General features: G+C 35.6%; 1 protein-coding gene across 1 annotated transcript in view; it reads left to right on the top strand.

Moving 5' to 3' along the window:
* Positions 1–11,058: 11,058 nt before the first annotated feature.
* The window catches only part of LOC129241129 (neural/ectodermal development factor IMP-L2), a 54,698-nt gene continuing 44,648 nt past the window's right edge, over positions 11,059–21,108 (top strand). Inside the window, exon 1 of the mRNA XM_054877310.1 lies at positions 11,059–11,427. Within this exon, the coding sequence (XP_054733285.1) occupies positions 11,422–11,427 (6 nt within the window). The 5' untranslated portion in view covers positions 11,059–11,421. The remainder of the gene's footprint in view (positions 11,428–21,108) is intronic.

Raw genomic sequence — 21,108 nt, 5'->3', positions numbered from 1 at the left:
GCACAGCTGATTCACGATTGGCCAATTCGTCGGCAATTTCGTTTCCTTGAACACCAGAGTGTCCCGGAACCCATATAAGTACAAGCCTGTTTTGTCTTGCGACAGAATTAAGCTTCTTCTTACATTCTTGAACAATCTTTAAGGTTTGCTTCGCGTTCTCCAGGGCCTTCAATGCAGCCTGACTGTCACTGAAGACTCCAATCTGTTTCCCGCTCCATCTCCTCTCGATTATCCATTCGGCTACTTTTAGGATGGCAAAAACTTCTGTTTGGAAAACAGTTGCCATTTCCCCCATAGCATAGTGATACTTATTACTATCGTTTAAGTACCATCCGGCTCCAGACCCTATTTCAGTCTTGGACCCATCGGTAAAGAAAATATCCGTCAAACCTCCCTGCATGCATTCTGGATTGCTCCATTGCGTGAGCAATCTGTTGAAATAATAGCTTCTCTAAAATCCATTTTAGGTTTTCGTTGCTCGGATGCCTCCATTTTGTCTATTAACTCGTTGGGACCCAAACGAAATACAAAAGGAAACACAAAATTTCTTTCTTTCTTGTTAAATTTTTTTTTTTTTAATGTGGCACTCAATGGAGGAACTTGGTTCAAATAGTACGAGAATTGCGTACGAAAATCAAAAAACAGTACGGGTTTGTTGGTGGAGATCTACTGTTACAAATTTAGCTGTTTTTCTCCTCTCGAAACTTGAAAAGGATTCCACTCGGCTTTCCTTTTACGGCTGAAATCATACCTGTCAAATAGAATATCATTTGTTGAAATTGGGAGTACTAAATCCCATACACTTCTGCCAACTTCTAGAGTACTACAAGGTGTCATCTTGTTTGTACTTTTCATTAATGACGTTGGTCTTTGTTTCAAGTATTCTATATGATATCTAATCTATTTTGCAGATTCTCCTCTCTATCTGATACATTATTATTACAGGAAGACTTGCATGCCCTAAATGACTGGGCTATGCAAACAAACTATTTGATAATATCACACGACGTTTTCCAAGTCCATGAAACCCAATTCGTCAACTTATTATGTTTCAAATGTAACTCTTGTCTCAGTCAATGACACTCGCAATCTTGGTGTTATTTTCTATTGGCCTGTATGTATGTTCATTATCCTATTATTCCGAAGGTGCGTGACAACTTTGCTTTTTTGCGACGCTATGGTAGTGAATGATTGAATGGTTTCCCACAAATCTTTCTTTTTTAACGAATTGCCTCACGCCCAAATAATAGCCCTTATTAACTATCTGACCTTGTGGAAAAAATTCGTGGTGTATTTGTTATTATCTACAATTCATAAACACCGGAAGCATCGCTTTCTTTTTTGACTGAAAACGACGTGGTTTTTATGGTCTTGGTTCATTCTAAACTCTCCACTAACTCGTTTGATGTCTGGATTGTATGTCGTACTCATAAGTCCACGTCTTGTCTCCAGTTTGATGAATTAATTCAGTTTTGGAAATCAATTTTGCAGAAACGCACAGTTTGCCACCAGTTTTCGATGTCGACGGTCATTTACGCAGGCGTTCGTCATCATCGCTGGACTCACGGTATTTTCTGAAGCGTTAATGCCACTCGGCTCATTACCTAAACAGTTTCCCAACATTTCTAAGGGTTTCACACTATTGAATCCATTTTTAGTGTAAAATTTAATGCAAACTTATTGAAAATTTAAATTCATTTCTAAAACTGTAAAAGATCGAAAACACGTGCAAAAGTAGATTTCTCAAGATGGCCTAAATTTAAACAAATGTTAAGCAATAAAATTTTAGTTGGAATTTTAATCATAGATGTGGCAATCTAACAAAACAAAAAACAGAACTCAAATACATAGGACCCTATTATGAATTGTATTCGATCTTCGATATTGGATGGTTGTCGAAGATCGAAAATCGAATGTGAATTTAGTATTATGAGCGGTGCATGCCTGTCGAAAGTTTCGTTGTATACAGAATTTAGAGTCGAATGCAATTTTGCTTTCGATTGTGTAGCGTATTATCGGAAATTTTGTTAAAATGTAAGCAAACTAAAGTTGTTTGCGATTATTTATTGTTTTATAGTAACCAAATAATAAATATAGGTATACTCATTTTGTTAATTTTATGCAGGTCGAAAGTCGTGAGTACCAAAGAGCAATTAAAAAGGCTGGTTGCATTAATGGAAGAGAATCCACAATTCGCAAAAGGGATTTGCACAAAAGTTCAAACAGCAAAATAATGGGAGGAGTTTACAACGGAGCTGAATTGATTGGGACCACCAGTTAGAACGGCAGCAAAATGGATTAAGGTTAATAATGGTTTTTTTGTGATGTTTGTAGAAATACATTTTTATTTTCCCTTGGCAGGTATGGGCTGACGAATGACGAATATTTAAATAAAGAAAATGTATAACAAAAATAAAAAACAAACTATGGCATAAAGGTTTTTATTTAATACTTTTTAGCTTTTTTCATAATATTCTAAGAATTTCATTTCTTATGTTTTCTGCTTTTCCGTTATTTGACTCCACTTCAATATCTCCAGCATCATCGTTGAGGGTCTCATCGGATAACTCTTCAACCGGAAGTTGAACATTGTAAAGCAGACAACTGTTGTGCAAAGCTGCACACACATTAATAATTTGTGTTACTTTTTTTGGAGAATAGTGGAGAGCTCTTGCCTGCAACAAACATCTAAATCGGTTTTTCAAGACTCCAATTGTTCTCTCAATGATACTTCTCGCTTTAGCATGTTGTTTGTTGTATGTCCTTTGTGGAGAACCTTCCTCAGAGTTTCTGAACGCCGCCATTAAATATGTCTTTAGAGCGTATCCAGCATCACCTGAGATAGACAAAAATTCTTAAAAACGGAGTTTCAATTGGTGTTTATTACATACCGAGGAGCCAAGTATTGCGACGGCCATTGAGATGTTGCTCCTCTAAATGCGCTTTCAATGGCGACATGTTGAAAACCATGGAATCATGAGTAGCTCCTGGATTTTTCGCATTTATATAAGTTATTTTCATTGTATGATCACAAACCCAAACTTTACATTATTCGCATTGAGATGAATCGTCGAACCACAACTCCGTTGTACTCATTTTCACAAAAAATACTTTTTTAACTTTTAAAATTGTTGTTAACAAAGAATTGCAATACAACCGCTTTTTCTTTTATTTTGATTTCCTGTATCAGCTAAGAAAAAAATTATCTATTGTAAATGTGTCGAGCGATCGAAATTCACAATAGTCCTATTCTTCAGCGAATAAGCACCATAATACCAAATGAAAATCCGTTCGATCAGCACTTTCGATTACAGTCGAAGATCGAATGCTGCTCATAATAAGGGCCATAATATGACTTAGAGCGTCGCTGGCAGTTGTTTCCGGAAATTTTTAATCCAGATGGTATGTAAAAAATGTATGGTTTCACGTGTATAAGAACGAATATATAATTTTTTGTCTGGATAACAAAAGCATTGGATTTTTGTCGCACGGTGAAATCACCAAGAACGGGTGCGAGGAAATTCAAATGGTTATGGAGAAAATATATTTTTAGTAAGATGTTATCACCTGTCGCATTTCCTCGACAATCTGTTTGTAGTTTGCTGTTTTTCGAAAATTATGGGACATACTAAGTACCTGTTGATGCGACATTTGCAATATTGCGGGAAAATATGAATTCTTCATGGATGAACACAATTTGGTTATTATTAAAAATTTCTACTTATTTGCTGCACTCTGAGGCTAGTCATTGTATGGCGATGATCTGGTGCTATTAGCACAACTTTTTTGTGAATTTGAGAATATTTGGAAAGTTTTTTGCGATATCTAAACCCGTTGAATATTTGGTGAACGATAGTCGTAGAAATTTGAAAGATAGAATGTTCGCACGTTCATACATACATACATATGTTGTATACATATTTACATACATATAAATGCCCATCTTTTAACGCTACAATTTAAATCTGGAGTCCAGAGTCCAAAAATATCCTAGGAGGTATGCAGCACAGCGGCTCCTTTCCTTAGAAGTGAGTATTCTAAGGAAGCAGAATATAATAGTTTACCTTTCTGATAAATGAGAGAAAACATTATCTTGTTTCCGCTGAACGCCATGCAACAGTTACAAGTATAATGGAAAATTGACATATTATCGATTCTAAGAAAAAACACTGTTGGCGCCTAAGCGAGTGATAATCACGTGTTAGTTCTTGTACGAGGATTCATTGAGAATTTGCTCTTATGCGGACTACAAATACGCTACAAATCCTAACAATCGGTTGAAATTTGTTTGACCACTCACTGTGGGTCGGTTGACAATTTTCATTTCACGTTGTTTGCCGCCAAGTAACGGAACGAAAATAATTGTCATGTTTTGTGTTTATTTGCTTCTTCAGTAAATTTTTTGCTTAATGCTCCCATGTTTCCGTTAATAGTGTACACATTAAATCTCAAAAGAAATGATCGATTGCGAGAAAAACAAAAATTTTTGTCAACTTCCAGTCTGTTGGAAACCTCACCACACACACGTCGATCATTTTTGTATTGCGTTACCTTGTTTGAGGAGCGGACTTTGATTTTTTTGTTATTTGTTGAAGATAATAAACTGCAATTAACTTGACATTATTGGCTCTGATAGTGAAGCAGTAAGGGAAGTGGGTCGCACAAGTGGCGATTGCATTGTAGCTGCTGTAAAAAATTTCTTCAAATGAATAATTTTAATTCCATAATGTTTTCTTTTTTATTCCTGCCATTGGAGTTATACCCCGCTGCAAAATTATAAAACCCCCACACATTGACAAGCTTCGACTATTTATTTACCTATTTTTTATTTCAATTATTATTTTACTAAAATATTATTCATGCCATAACAAAGACCATAATAACAATCGAAGTGTTCAGCTTTGTAGAATATCTAGAAAAATTCGAAAAATTTTCATCACACTTTTAAATCTGACTTTTGTTTTTGTATTTGGGTACACAATTTCTTAGCCCGTTAAATTTTATTATAGCAAAGCGTAAGTTTGAAGTCGCTCAAAAATTTCGTTAGTTTTTGATAATGTTTCCCCTGAACGTGGTGTCGTGTGTATTCGCTGTTTGTTCAGATGCCATTAAAAGTCTATTTGTTGACTTTAGTGATAACGTACAAAAGTGTCTAATCATCTGTGTCTACAACTCTTATAAGTGTATTGACCGAATTTTTCTTTAAATATCTAAATTGGTCCTTATGTGCATGCCCTTATTTGCGGCAACTTTTTCTGCGTTGACCTTTTGATTGCTTATCCTAGGAGCACGGAAGGATAATACTTGCATTTTATTATATGTAGGTGTTTGTGGGTGATATAAGGTCACTGGTTTACCGCTCACTAAATACTAACCTCAATGGTGGTGTGGAAACCAATTTTTCTGTGAAAAACACCTAATCAATGTTTCTTCCGTTGTAGCATTGCTGAATGTTATAAAAAATTAAGTTTTTGGTATTTGGCCGAGCTCCACCTTTCCATTATTTTTGGTTAGTTTAATTATTATTATCGATAGGAAGGAAAGGCAAGAGAAGTAATAGATAATTTAATTGCGCTAGTAATAGACAGTTGGAGGAAATGCTTAAACGATGTTTACTACATAAGGTTGCAAAAAATTATGCCAACAATTTTCATGCGAAATTTTGTATTACATTTTATAATAAGAAATAACAGGACAAAGTGTCTATGGATACATATTGTTTCCTGTAATAGGAACGTATAATTAAAAATATCTAACAAAAATTTTAATACACAAAATACATTCGGGTAGTACTAGGCAGCAAGCTACCTGGGGTTTGTCCACCTCTTTAGTTCATTGGTGTCACACAGCAGTGGCCAGACCAATACTTCTCTGTTGCACTCTGGTGTGGTGGACCGTGCCAAGAAAATCTTCATACATTGCGCCTATGACAAAGATTCAGTGATTAGCTGCTTTATGTATTACATGAGCGCTAAGAACGACTCCAACGGCGGCCCTCGAAAACATACTTTACTTACCACCGATATATCTTTTTGCAGAAAGCCTCGCTATTAGGTTCCAGGCCATAAGGGCATTGAACGGATCGAGATGGTAGACGCTATAGTGAAAAACGGAGTCTGTCTATCTTCGGATCTTGTTAACGAAATAGCAAAGTCAATACAAACATTATGCAACGAATTAGACGAAAACATGGTTGGAAAATTCAGGACAAGATGAGAGAGTCTGTTGCAGGAATGTAAAAATCATGTGTTAACAAGACGATCATAATCATACTCGATTTATACTATTACTAACATGAAGAGATTGTAGAAGTATGATAGGCGTACTGACGGACATGGCCCAGTAGCAGCGTATGATTATAATATAGAAATCTCGGACGGCGAGGACTGCAGAATTGTAGGAAGCAGGACTCCAGTGCATCTTTGCGTTTCTACGACAGTCGGTTCTACGTAACCGGAACGACCCGGATTTATATCCGACCAAGGACTGTCATTTCAGCAACATTCGCCATATATGTATGAGGAATCTTTATGCTGCTATAACAACAACAAACATCCCCATTGCTGATATACCGCGTAATTCAAAACACGCTTAAAATATATGGGGGTTGCACAGTTTCTCGAGTTGGAAGGTATCTTAGGAATGGGTTGGAAATATCTCCTTAAATTTGCAATAGGTACAGGAACCATGCGGGTGGACTTTACCACTTTACTATGCTTTTTGAGCATCTGTTTAGGAAATATGTTCCTGCAAAAATAACAGACATTAAAAAACGTTATTTCACGAAGGCTATTCTTAAAACGATTAAAGAACACAATAAGGTTTGTGCGAAATCGCGATTCTACTGTACAAAGTTGGGCTGCATATAAGAATAAAGGCAGAAAGTTAAATAATCATTACGTCATTCTAGAAAAATCCATCTTCTAGCCAAACTAAATGCTAATATTTCATCCAAAGCATTGTGACGAATTAAAAATCTTTTTGGGTTTTCTCAAAATATATGAAAATCTGCATGCTCGACGCCAATGTGATAAATTAATGTTTTTCTAGGAGTGAGTACAGAAACAACATCACTCTCGTGGGAGATTAATTCGAGTTTACATTATAAACCTGTTGCAAATGTTTTTTTTTTTCGATGGAAGATCGCAAATGTTATTCCGGTTCACAAAAACAATTGGCAATATTTTTGTTTGATTCAGCATCAATTACATTTTTGAAAAGTTACCTCTCGAATAAATATCAACAAGTTCTGTGTGGGGGGAATTCCTTTGCTGTCGAAACGATTCACATTTGGGTCAAGGCGTTGGGTCAATACAGGCCTTTATTATTTTCAACGGCTTTGTTAATGATGCAGCTTTGTTCATTGTTGTCAAGATGCTTCCATTCATTTGTATGCTGATGACACGCAAACTTATTTTTCCCGCCCAATTTTTTTTATTTGGACAGAATGACGATCTAAAAAGAATAATGGTCTGGAGAAAAGAAACCGGTCCTTGCTTGTATATTACTAAGACGTAAAATAAACTAAGAAAATTCGAATTGATTGATATTATTTTTGTGTAGAACCATTCACGACCTTTCAAATGTTGGTCGCTTGATATAGTAAATATTACAATCATTCTATTGGCAACTACCTATGTACAGAAGGTTATAAAAGTGAAGTGAAGCGTAATCCCATGCTTTTAACTCTAATTTGAATTATTCTATTTGTATCTTAATTTATGTTATAATTCTGTTCTGAGGTATGATTGATCGTTCGATTTGCTATTACTTCATTATAGGTCTCTTTGTCATTAAAATTTATTTTCTACTTTTTAGTTCGATTGGCAATAAAAGCGTGTTTTTTAAACTATTTTTTATTTTCTACTTTTTAGTTCGATTAGCAAAAAAGCGTGTTTTTTAGTTTTTTTTTTAAGTATTTTTTGTTATGAATGAAAATTATTGTTATCATTGCAGTCAGTGAATTAATGATTCGATATATTCGTGTTATATTTAATTCCTTTCTTATCGACTGTGAGTCAAAAGCTATGCAGTTATCGGCCGTGAAAAAGAAGTAATCGGGATGAAGAACTTGTTTCGTGGAGGGAGCCTGAGAAACGGCTACCCCACTCCTGAAACGAAGAGGTAACAACAAAATATACTAACATAATCAATATGTTACATACTTTTTCCCATATAGATCATTGATTGAAGGTCGAGCCTTGTTTTTCTGAATGAAAATTATTGTTTTCATTTAGTCAGTGTTTTATAGTCCGATTTAATTGTGTTATATTTAATTTCTTCTTTACAGACTATATGTCCAAAGATACAGAATAGATACTCTCAGCACAGAAAAAGGAGACCGTGGATTATATTGACACAATCAAAACGAGATGTAAAGTTCCAGTTTGGTTTTTTTTAGTTCATTTTTGTTGTGAATTGTACTTTAATCGATAAAATTTTATAAATGAAATTATGGTAATGATAAATTCCTTCTTTATTTGCCAAAATTTTGTTCCGTAAAATAATTTTAAAATTTATGTTTTGATTATTTTATTGTAATTAACAAAATTACATCTTATATGAAAATTATTTCATCTTATATGAACATTGAATAGTGTAAATTTGTGTGTATGAGACTTGTAGTATCTACGCATGTGTAAAGACTATACAAAGTGAGAATGTAACTACCCCGAAAACGTTTTAGCCTTCTATTCGTACTGCAGTGTCGCGTGCCCGAGCAAGTTCGAATTCCAAAGAGTAAGTCGTAGACTCCCGAAATCAGTAAGAGCAACTCAGAGAGTGCAGGCATGCGCAGACCGCGCGTTAGCTCTGTCTTTCTTACTCTTCTACAGAAGATCTACTACTGTGGGTAAAAAGTAAGGTGCATTTATTTGTTAAAGTTCGCGGGATTAAAATTTCGCTCTAGTTATTTTTTTCATGAGTTGGCAGCACTTTTAACAACATCTGGGCCAACTTTCATGTGAATGTCATTATCAGTAATATATTTACGCTTGTGTTTACCAAACGACCAAGAGTGCATTTTTCGATTTTTTACAATGTCTGATTTGATTGAGCAGAGAAGTGCCATCAAATTTTGTTTGCGGAATGAAATTTCGGTTGCGGAAACGTTTAAAACAATGCTTTCAGACTATCAGGACATGCTCAAATACATCATTACGGGAGATGAGACTTGGATTTATGCTTACGACCCTAAAACAACCGACCAATCAAGCGAATATCGTGCTAAAGGCGAGGCCAGACCGAAAAGAGCACGTCAAAGCCGTTCAAAAATAAAGGTCATGATGACAGTTTTTTCGATTTTCGTGGTGCGGTGCACTATGAATTCCTTCCACCTGGCCAAACTGTTAATAAGGAATATTATTTGAGTGTTATGAGTGATTTACGTGAAGCAATTCGTCTAAAAAGACCAGAATGACGGGCCAACAACTCTTGGTTTTTGCATCATGATAATGCACCGTCTCACACTGCACTCGTTCTTCATGACCATTTCGCAAAAAATTCCACGCATATTGTTCCGCAACTACCGTATTCGCCTGATTTGGGTCCGTGTGACTTCTGGCTATTCCCAAAACTCAAGACACCACTCCGGGGAACGCGTTTCGAGTCAATTGAGGAGATAATAGCTGAATCGAAGAAGGTGCTGATGGCTACACCGGAAATGGACTATTTGGCATGTTTCGGGGATTGGAAAAATCGTTGGCATAAGTGTATTTCATCGAGACAGGATTATTTTGAAGGGGATGAAATTGATTTACAAGAATAAAAAAAGATTTTTCATTTTACAACCAAATTCACCTTACTTTTTGCCCTGAGGTAAAAAAAGAAAATATTAATCCTGGGAATCCTAATAAGGATAATGGACAACTTTTATCAAATTATTGCATTGTCGTCGGTCCTTGATAGGTGTGCAAAATTCCAAGTCGATCAGATTTTTAGAAGCCAGTGAAAATTAAGCTTAAATATTCCGTTACATACATACATACATACAACCCGAGCTAATAAAAGTGTGTTAAAAAAAGAGAATTCGTAGAGAGTACTGAAGTCTATACCAGAAAATGCGATTGAAAATTGTTTTCATGCTTGAAATAAAATGTTTCAAAGGACAAGAAACAGACAGAATGTATGTTAAACATTTCATTTAAAATTATACTTAAGTTGAAAAATAATGTCTCGACTATTAATTTCCGAATTTCCAATTGATTTTCTTAGTGATTAGTACCGGACATTACTGGTATTCTGGACATCGAGTGAATGTTGTTTGTAGAGAAAATTTAAAGCTGAAGCGACTAAATTAAAATTGAACGTGTTCATATGTACATATAATTCGAGCGTATGTTCGAAACTCGCAACAGCTCCGATCGCTTCGCACTTTCACATACATATGTATGAATAAAAATAAATAAATGTATACATCTGAATGTATGTGTAAGAAAATGTATATGTATGCAAAAGTCGAAGTAGGCTCCTCAAAATCGCGCATGTTAACCGCCAAAAAGGGAACGGAAAAGCCAACTATACCTACGAACTAACACATTCACATACTCACGCATGTAAATCGCCTACTACCAGACTGTCAGACCACCAGCAGTAGAATTAGCATCAACACCAATACAAACACCACTACGTCAACGAAGTCCAATTGTAAACAGCGTCCCCGATAGCAACGAAGATTGCGTTGAGGGTTAGAAACGGTGAGAAATCACTGACATCATCGTCATTGACAACAGCTTCGCGGCCATCGGAGTCGCCGCCATTGTCGCCGCAACAGTAAATGAGGCGGCTATAATTGAACTCCAATAAAGCAAACATACACATCCTCAAAACTCGGATATGTGTGCACATACATGCAACAGACAACGCTGCGCTGCCTCGAATAGGAGGACGAACGTGTTGCGTGGCTCTGCTGATTTCGGTGCTAAAGCTGGCAGCAGCAACGGAGGCTGCGCTGCTGCGTACGCCGACAAACGGTAGCTGTGTATGGGGGGATACTTGTTGATTCTGATATAAAAGTCTGGAACACCGGAGCACAATTCACAATTCGTTTTAAGAATTTCGCGGCAAAGGATGTGCTATGTGAGGTCTACAGTGCGCTAAAAAAAATCGTTTACTAAAAAAGTTCAAAAAAAAACTTTACTATAAAAAACAGTTGAGCTTAGGAAGGCGCAAAGTGTGAAGTGACAATTTTCTGTGAATGTACGATTGTTATTACGCTTCAAAATATACAGACAAATATTATCAAGTGTTTATACAAAATAATAGCGAACGATAAACAAATCGCAAAAATCAGACAATCGAGTGTCTTCTGAAAAGTAAACATCAACCTCATATCGCACCACTAGAACAGCTCGTTAAGGATTCGATTGACAGCTTGAAATCATTAATTTATCCAAAAGAAAAAACAACAACAAAAACGACAGCATGCAGGTATGTTTATGAAGTTGTATTGTCTTATTTTTTTTCAAAAGTCTTTCAACAACATATTTCTTATACTCAGTTGGGGCATAAGTATTTCAGTTGTTTACTCGTTTGCTCATTCCTTAGGCTTCGTGAAGAGCCAGAAGAAATAATTATTCTGTGAAATTTTGTATTAAAAATCGCGCATTGCCACAAAACTGCAATCAATATTATGAGTTTTTTTCTACTATTTATTTGTGTTCGGAGGCTGATTTTTCTTGAATATTACAATTTTTTTTCTCACGAAGAGACTTATGAGTTTCATGTTTGCCAACATTCGTCAAGTTATTTCTTGTTTTAATTTCTAAGCCACTCTGAACTGAAAAATTTTCAAATATGTATAAATTTTTGGGTTTGGAAAAAGTTGGATTTCCTCTCCTTCCTTACAATGAATAAAATTTGAGATATCTTAATGAAAGTGTGTTAGATGCTTGACGATCTTGGCATGAAGTGAGTTGCAATTTAAAATAGATTAATAACTGTGGCCACGTTCCATATAGCTATGATTATCAAATTTACTAAAAAATTAGATATTTCTATAACATAATGAGGAAAATGGGCAGTAAAACGATGCTGAAAATTGCTTGAAAAATTAACCAAATAAATGAAGAAATATGGCTTAGATGAAGTTCAAGCATTCGCCGCGTAAATCAAGTTCGGTTTCGTTCATGCTTTGTACATCAATATTTTTTATGGATCTTTTTTATTATAATTAAAAAAAAATTTTTTTTTTGGTCCGAATGAGTCGGCAACTCAAAGGTTTGTGAAAAAATTTGACGCAACTGATTCTATAGAGGATATAAAAAGGACTGGTAGAACAAAGACTGGATGTTCTGTTGAGAATATCACTCCTGTAGCGTTATGCATTGCTCAACAATGTTCCACATCGGTATCTCGACGTTTTCAACAAGTAGGCATTCATGAATCGCCTGTTTGGCAGATTTTACCTGTTGACGTGCTCATGGTTGACATTAAAAAAATATAATTTTTCACACATAATAAATATTAGGAGCCGTATTTTGAATAAAAATGCCAAAGAATCTAAGTTTTCCCATGTCTAAGCGCTTCTTTTGAAATACCCTTTATAGTATTTATTGCACCAAAATATATGAAAAGCCGAAACGAGAAAGCAAGATAGCTTGGTATTGGAATTTGTACTTAGTTTTATAAAGAAAGTTTTTCAAAATACGATCTTCCAGAAAGTAAGTGAATTAGTTGGATATGCAAAGAAGAGCTACCTTTAAGAAATTTAGTATTCTTAGATGATATCCAAAGACAATCCTTCACCAAGAAAACCAAAATTAAATTCATAAAATGAATTTAGTTAATTATTGTGTAACTCTAAGTAATGCAAAAAAATGAAATTGGAAATTTTATATATTTTTTATTACACTAAAAATTGAGAATTGGCGTTTTCAAATAAGCTTAGCGCTTCTGAGGGGGAAAATGCCTGTTGTGTTGAAATACCCATTATTCAATTGGAGGAGCAAAATCATCATTATGAAATAAGGGAAATCTCTACTTTGTCTCGAATTGAACTCAAACTGACCTACACATTCTGATATTTCGAATTTATGCACATCTTGGAGGGCGAAATAGTCGAATAGTCGCTGCAGTTATATTCAGTTACATTTTTTTTGGAAAAAGTAATTCACATACATATGTAATAGGACTATGAATAAGTTCCTTGCGGTTTTACAACAGATGGCGTAACTTGATTATTATTCCATCGATCCACATTTCCAAACATTCATTGGAGAGCTACTGTCGTAAGGCACAAACGTCAGTATAAGTTTTTTATTTGAAGCGTAAACAACAATATTTTTACCACACTTGAAAATGTCGAATTTCGTGCCAAATAATGTGTTTTTGCGGGGAATTTTTTAATATGAAGAAAAAAGCAGCCGAAAGTCATCGTATCTTGGTGGAAGTTTATGGTGAGCATGCTCTAGCTGAGCGAACGTGCCAGAAGTGGTTTGCACGCTTTAAAAGTGGTGATTTTGGCTTAGAAGACGAAGAACGCGAGGGTGCGCCGCCAAAGTTCATGGATACCGAATTGGAGGAATTGCTCGATCAAGATCCGGCTCAAACGCAAGAAGAGGTTGCAAAAACTTTGGGAGTTGATCAATCAACCATTTCCAAACGTTTAAAAGCCATGGGAATGATCCGAAAGGTAGGCCATTGGGTGCCGTATGAATTGAAGCCAAGAGACGTTGAACGCCGTTTTATGGCATGCGAACAACTGCTTCAACGGCACAAAAGAAAGGGTTTTTTGCATCGAATTGTGACTGGCGATGAAAAGTGGGTCCATTACGACAATCCAAAACGTCGGGCAACGTATGGATACCCTGGCCATGCTTCAACATCGACGTCGGCGCAGAATATTCATGGCCTGAAGGTTATGCTGTGTATCTGGTGGGACCAGCTGGGTGTTGTGTATTATGAGCTACTGAAACCGAATGAAACGATTACGGGGGATGTCTACCGACGACAATTGATGCGTTTGAGCCGAGCACTGCGAGAAAAACGGCCGCAATACGCCGATAGACACGACAAAGTTATTTTGCAACATGACAATGCTCGGCCACATGTTGCACAAGTGGTCAAAACATACTTAGAAACGCTCAAATGGGATGTCCTACCCCACCCGCCGTATAGTCCAGACCTTGCGCCATCCGATTACTATCTCTTCCGATCGATGCAACATGGCCTGGCTGACCAGCACTTCCGTAATTACGATGAAGTCAAAAAATGGATCGATTCGTGGATTGCGGCAAAACCGACCGAATTTTTCACAAAGGGAATCCGTGAATTGCCAGAAAGATGGGAAAAAGTAGTAGCAAGCGATGGACAATACTTTGAATATTAAATTTGTAACCATTTTACGTCAATAAAGTTTCAAATTTCGAAAAAAAACCGCACGAACTTAACCATAGTCCTATTATATTCATTAATTTTTGTATTCTATTCATCATATGTACTCGTATGTCTATGCAGTAAAGTCTAATTTTATTTGATTTTCGTTCACAATGGTTACCGTGGGTAAAATACAATGTGGCGCGAAATTAAGTTTTTTTTTGAAGAACTTTTTTACCAAACTCAAAAACACAAAAAATGATTTTGAATGATGAAAATCTCTGAAATCTTATTGGTCTTTATGCACTCCGTTGCTTGTCTATTTGCATACAAAAGCTGTCCAATTTACATGTGTCGAATATGACTGACGTACGACGCCATCTGCAAAAATTCTTAATCTTTCGATAGGGTGATTAATCGTGTACTTATGAAGATGCATACATGTGTCGTTTAATGCATTTCCAATATTTTTTAAATTTTAACATTTTTAATATTTTGTTACTAACAAGTAACAATAAAATTGATTAAGTCTCCAAATTTCACTTGCGATTAAAATTTCTAATAACATTATTAATTTCTTATAATTTTAACAATTTCTGATAACACAAAAATGTGTTAAAAATATTTTTATAAGAAAATCTAGCCGTAAATCGCTGTTATAAATAAATTTTGCAATACTATTTCATCAAATCTGTTACTTGGCTTCTTATTGTCTGGTTTCCCAACGCTAGGTAGTCATCTGTCAGTTTTGAATCCCTAAAAGTATGCTTTAATTTACCGATTTACATTTATTATTTCTGCTGTAAAGTTTTGTTAGTGATGTAGCTGTTAGTCAAAAAAAAAAAAGAAAAAAAAAACAAAAAAGGTGTAACTGGAAAATTTAATTATTTTATATATGCATACATATAATTGGCGCTTACACCATGCTTGGGTGTTTTGCAGAGCTTCTCCTCCTAGTTATGGTGAGCATCTTGATGTTGTTCCACAAATGGACCGATCCACAGTTTTAAGCCGACTTTGAACGGCAGATATTTTTCATGGCAGAACTACACTTGGAGGTTTGCCATTGCCTGCCAAGGGGTAACCACTATTAGAAACAACTTTTTCTCTCACTCCTTGTTTCGTGTACGAAGATTCGCACCAACTCAATCGGCTACGGAGGCCGAAATTTAATTACCTAAGGATTTAAATTTAAATTTAATTACCTGAGATTCTGCAGACGAGTCTTGGACCTTTACATGTTGACGACGGCAAATATAGCAGGCGATGGAACAATGAACTGTATGAGCTGTACGATGTCATAGACATAACGCAGCGGTTACGTTGGCTGGGTCATATCATTCGAATGGACAAAAACGCTCCGTCTCTGAAAGTATTCGATGCGCTACCAGCTGTTGGTAGCAGAGGAAGAGGAAGACCTCCACTGCGTTATAAAGAGCGAGTGGAGAAGAACCTGGCTTCGCTTGGTATGTTTAACTGGCGCCGGTTAGCACGAGAAAGAAACGACTATCGCGCTTTGTTAAACTCGGCCAAAATCGCGTAAGTGGTTATTTCACCAATTAAGAAGAGAAGAAGGCAATTAGTTCAATTTTTTTAAGCTGAACGTTAAAAGAAATTACAAAAAAAATTCGAAACGCAAATAGAAGCTTCGTAGCCTTTAGTTAGCGCAAAAATAGAATTTTTAACAAAATTGAAATTAGGAAAACTGAGGTACACGAAGTGGCTCTAAGTATCTAAGGCTAGCAAAGCGATATATTAAAAATTCTTTTGTTTAAGGGGTTACATGGGTTTCGTTGGTTCAAAAAATCGATTTATTTTTTTTTTTTCTTATTAATTTCTACAACTTCTCAGGAATATTATCCAAATTCGGAGATACAGCCTTTGGAATGTGTGCGCTCCAAGCCAATTTTATTGTTACTCAAAACTTTAAACGCGTTTTTCTCGGAACCGTGTTTTCAAAGTCGGTTGTCAAATTTTCTCGAAAACTACTCAACCGATTTTGATGAAATTTTACAACTATTTAAAAAAAACAAAATGTCAAGCAAATTTGACCGAAATTTTAATTTTTTTGCAAAAATGTCTGCAAAAATTCCAATTTTTACTTTTTTTCCTTTCCTTCGTTCGAGTACGAGTTTATGGTCTTAACTAAAGCACTTATTTTTGTTTTTTCATTTTTGATGAGCCTGTCATTAGTTATGCTGACAACGCGGACGCACCTTTTTTTCGAGGGGTCCCCGAAAATGATGTCACAATGGAGGAGTTTTAATTTTTTTTTTTTTGAAAATTTCAGAAATTATTCTTTAAATATGTATCTATAAGACAGAAAATAGTTTGAATTAAATAAATAATTTTTTACATAAAAAAAAATATTGAAAATAGGCCTTTTTTTACCCGACTAAACCAATGTAACCCCTTAAGAAAATTTAAGGAAAAATTAAAATTAATTCCTAATTCCAATCTGAATCGAATTTTATAATACATATTGGGAGTTGTGATTTTCCTTCTTTTGTTTTCTACATACAAGAGGGCAAAATGCGCGCGAAAGTTGGTTTTTTCCTGTCAAGAGGCGATTACTATTTACAAATAGAGTTTACACAATGATAAAGTGATTTTAAGGATAGAATAAGTTTTCTCATAAAAACTTTACCAAATTTTCTTTGGTGGCTACTGCCACATTCTACATATTTCGCATTTTTGAAAATTACCGTTATTTTGCATGTAAGCGTTTGGTCCGTCTTTACCTATTTTCAATATCTACTCCCATCCCTCTACTAGAATTATACATTAGCACAATTTGTGATCGAATTTTTGGTTGCCCAGGGAGATGAGATTCTGGCTATAAAAAGTCGTTAGTGTTAGCCCTTTCGGTGGCTTACCTTTTGTGAAGGTAAAGCATAATGAACCAGCTGGCAAAAGTGTGCCTCCACGCACAGCGGAGGACAACATGATAGCTTTAGTTCTCGAATTGAATATAAAATTTCACTTTTATCGATGCTGTTTAAGCTTGAGAGAAATATTAACTATAACTATAAGCTGTGTGTGCACAATCAAAATTTATTATCTTGAAATGTCATGTCTAATTAGGCGATTTGATTGAGTTGAGTATCTATGATAATAACAATAATAATAATACATACCAACAAAGGCATTTAATAACCAATCAATTCGGACAGCCAATTAATTAAAATAATCATGAAATGGAATTTGTTATAAAAATGAGACAATGCCAACCATCAGCCAATGTTCTATACTGACATCAGTACAAATACATGCATAAGTACATACATTTGTATTTAAGCATGTATCACCTATCTTATTTGAAGGAAAAATTCTACTGGTTGTGAGTAACATTGATTATGTGACTACGTGAGTTTTCCATCGTCACACTGCCGGTTCAGAGGTGACCAATATTAACAGCAAATGCGTCGATATTGCATCAACAAATGCGCCACGGCGCACGCAAGCCTACATAGTATGTGTGTATTAGCTACAGTAGCGCAAAGCGGAATTCGTACATAGAACAAAAAATTATAATTTTCATCTTAATATGAGAACGATATGCAAATACGAATAAAACTAAAAAGGTATATTGTTGCGTTAATATTTTATCAGCAAAATGCAGTTATCCCACTCCAGCCGCTGAGTATAAACACCAATATGATGTATGACTCTCCGTCATGCTTAACTGTGTGTCACATTTTTTCTTCTTCCCTTTTTTCTATCGTAACGATATTCTATCCAAACCCAGAGTGTTCAATATACTACATAAATACTTTTTTTGCTACTAACTGATTTGCGGATAACTTAATGTTTCAAACATTTCTTGCATGTCAGATATTTGGTATTTACAAGCTGATCTCAATGACTTGGCTGTGTAGAAGAAATAAATTAGTTCTTAGTATCAAAAAATAATATAACATCACTTTTTCTGAATACATACATACTTAAACCTTGATTTACAATTTACTGTTCATGAATTTGTGGGTCTTGAAGTGCTGTTTGACTCGAGATTTACCCTTCCTAGTCACATTAACGTGCCACCCTAGCCGAATGGGTTGTGGGCAGAAGTGCGCAGGTTCAAAACCCCGGGCGCGCTACTCCAATTGATAGAAAAAGTTTTTTCTAATAGCGGTCGTCTATTGGCAGGCAATGGTAAGCCGTCGATTGTATTCTGCCATAAAAAAGCAGCAGCAGAAAAATTTAGGTCCCTCCAATTGTGGGACGACATCAAGTATTACACACCACAAACAGAATGAGGGCTCGGCTAAAAACAGGTGTGCTAAATATTTATTTATTTTTATATGTTTCATTACAAAGAAGTAAATCCACACGGTTCCGCTACCATACTGCCAACTTCGACTACTACTTGGATGAACCGATGCTTTGTACGTTTAAGGCTAGGACATACTCTTTTAACACACCAATACCATTTAACAAAGAGTCCACCGCCAATCTGTAACTTTTGCGACGCGAACCGCTTAACCGTACGCCACATTCTCCTACATTGTCCATCTATCTCCGCCTTACGCACCACAACACTGGATAACGCAGATCCAATCAACGTTCTCTCCATCTCTTCTGAAGCAAATATAATAAAAATGTCAAATTTTCTTAAAGCTATAAACATATTTCAACTTATTTAGTCTTATAATCTTTATTTAATTACATTTACTATCACTTGACTAGCCGACACCCCTGGTAGCTAGAGCTTTTATCTTAGATTAATCTATAATTTTAATTATATTTTAATAAATAATAATAATAATAATATATGTTTCATTGCATCCAACAGAGTCTAACTATTTTGCTCGAGCACAGATCTTTAAAACTCTTCGTGAATTTAATAAAGTCCAAAAATAAAAAAACACCTCTAATATTGAGTTCTCGTTATTTAAAATCGGTAAATCCTTAAAATCATTGTACTCTTAACTTAATTTTTGTAACTTACTATTTATGAATAGTGTCTGTAAGATTTTTGGTGATAGAAATAAATGAAATGAATACGAAACACCTTCGTACCCCTCAAGTGCAGCTTTGTTACTTGCTTGCGTTTGTTAATGAGAGCATATTTACTAATTTTCCTGCAGTTTAAATTATTTTTATGGAGAGTAAGTAGTTCTGCTTGTTTGGGAATGCACTTTTTCAATAAACTCCTTTTAACGATTGATTATTCCCCTGTTGTGAAAAAAAATTACGAGTATTTAGATTTAGTTCTACAATTTTAGCATTTTGAAACTATATCCATTTTAAAAACAAAAAAATTTCGTTGCTCAATATTGTTCCCTTGTCTTTGTATTTCCCTTTCGACTTTTTAGTAGGTTAGGTTAGGTGTATCTGGCTGATCTGGTGTTACCAGTGCTATTGGCATTAAACATAGTTCGTGATACATGTCTTGGCTAGTTTTAATGAACAGTTGAAACTTCTGTCAGCAATATCCTTCATAGATGAAAAGTATACCGATTCCAGGTTACTGTTACTGTTATTATTATAGTACCGTATTTTGTTTTTAATTTACAAGAAAATAACATTTAAGTGGCTTGGCGTTCGAGTCTAGTTTTGAGTTACTGTAATTACATAGAACATATTTACATATGTACATGTACATGGTGTCTACATATGTAAGTCAACATGCAAGTATTTAGTAGGTACAACTAAAATATGTTACTAGTTAGATTGGGGGCGGTAAAAACAATCAATAGATAATTGCGTGTATGAGGTGGGTTCAAAAAGTATCTCGAATTTTGTGTTTTTTTTCTTAATTATTTATTTATTCATTAATATTTTGTCCCCTTCACAGTAATCCCCATGAGATATTATGCACTTGTGCCAACATTTTTTCCAATCTTCGAAGCACGTCCAAAAATCATTTTTTATCTTGTTCAGCTCGTCCTTCGATGCCGTCTTTATCTTGTCAATCGTAGCGTAGCGTCGTACTTTCACGGGCCTCTTCAGTTTCGGAAACAAAAAAAAGTCACAGGGGGCCAGATCTGGGGAATACGGTGGCTATGGTATCATTAGTGTATTGTTTTTGGCCAAAAAGTCGCGCATAAGCAACGATATGTGAGCAGGGGCGTTATCGTGATGCAAGAGCCAATTTTTGTTCTTCTTCAACAAATCCGGGTATTTCTGGCGGATTGCTTAGCCCAAATTGCACATAACTTACAGGTAATATTCCTTATTGACCGTTTTACCCTGTGGCAAGAACTCATGATGCACAACGCCCCTGCAATCGAAGAAAACCGTAAGCAAAACTTTTACATTCGACCGAACTTGGCGCGCTTTTTTCGGTTTTGGTTCATGCGGCAGCTTCCTTTGAGATGATTGAGTTTTGGTTTCCACGTCATAACCATAAACCCACGATTCGTCACCAGTTATGACCCTCTGGAGCAAATTTGGGTCGTCGAGGACAGAGTCCAACATCTCATTAGCAATGTTCATGCGATGCTGCTTTTGGTCGAAATTGAGCAGTTTTGGTACGAATTTTGCGGCGACCCGTCTCATGGCTACACACCTCGTACTTATAGAATGTACGGACGTGCTGGGTGGCTGCAACCCATCTAGACAAACCTATACATTTAAGCACATTTATGCCCATATATTCATGTATGCATATGTTCATCTATGTATGTGTTTTTAGTTTTACACAAATTTGCATTTACTGCATATTAATGCCATTGCTGCCATTGACAAATTGCAGTGCAAGCAGTGCAAAAACGCACGCACGCCAAAATACACACACACCAGCTTGTATACGGATGCACGCAAATGTCGTCAACGCGGCTAAATGACAAATGT

The sequence above is a fragment of the Anastrepha obliqua genome, chromosome 3, assembly GCF_027943255.1.
Source record: "Anastrepha obliqua isolate idAnaObli1 chromosome 3, idAnaObli1_1.0, whole genome shotgun sequence".
In the NCBI taxonomy this organism is placed as follows: Eukaryota; Metazoa; Arthropoda; class Insecta; order Diptera; family Tephritidae; genus Anastrepha; species Anastrepha obliqua.
Note: the sequence above shows the minus strand (reverse complement) of the source record. Positions and strands in the feature narration are given on the sequence as shown.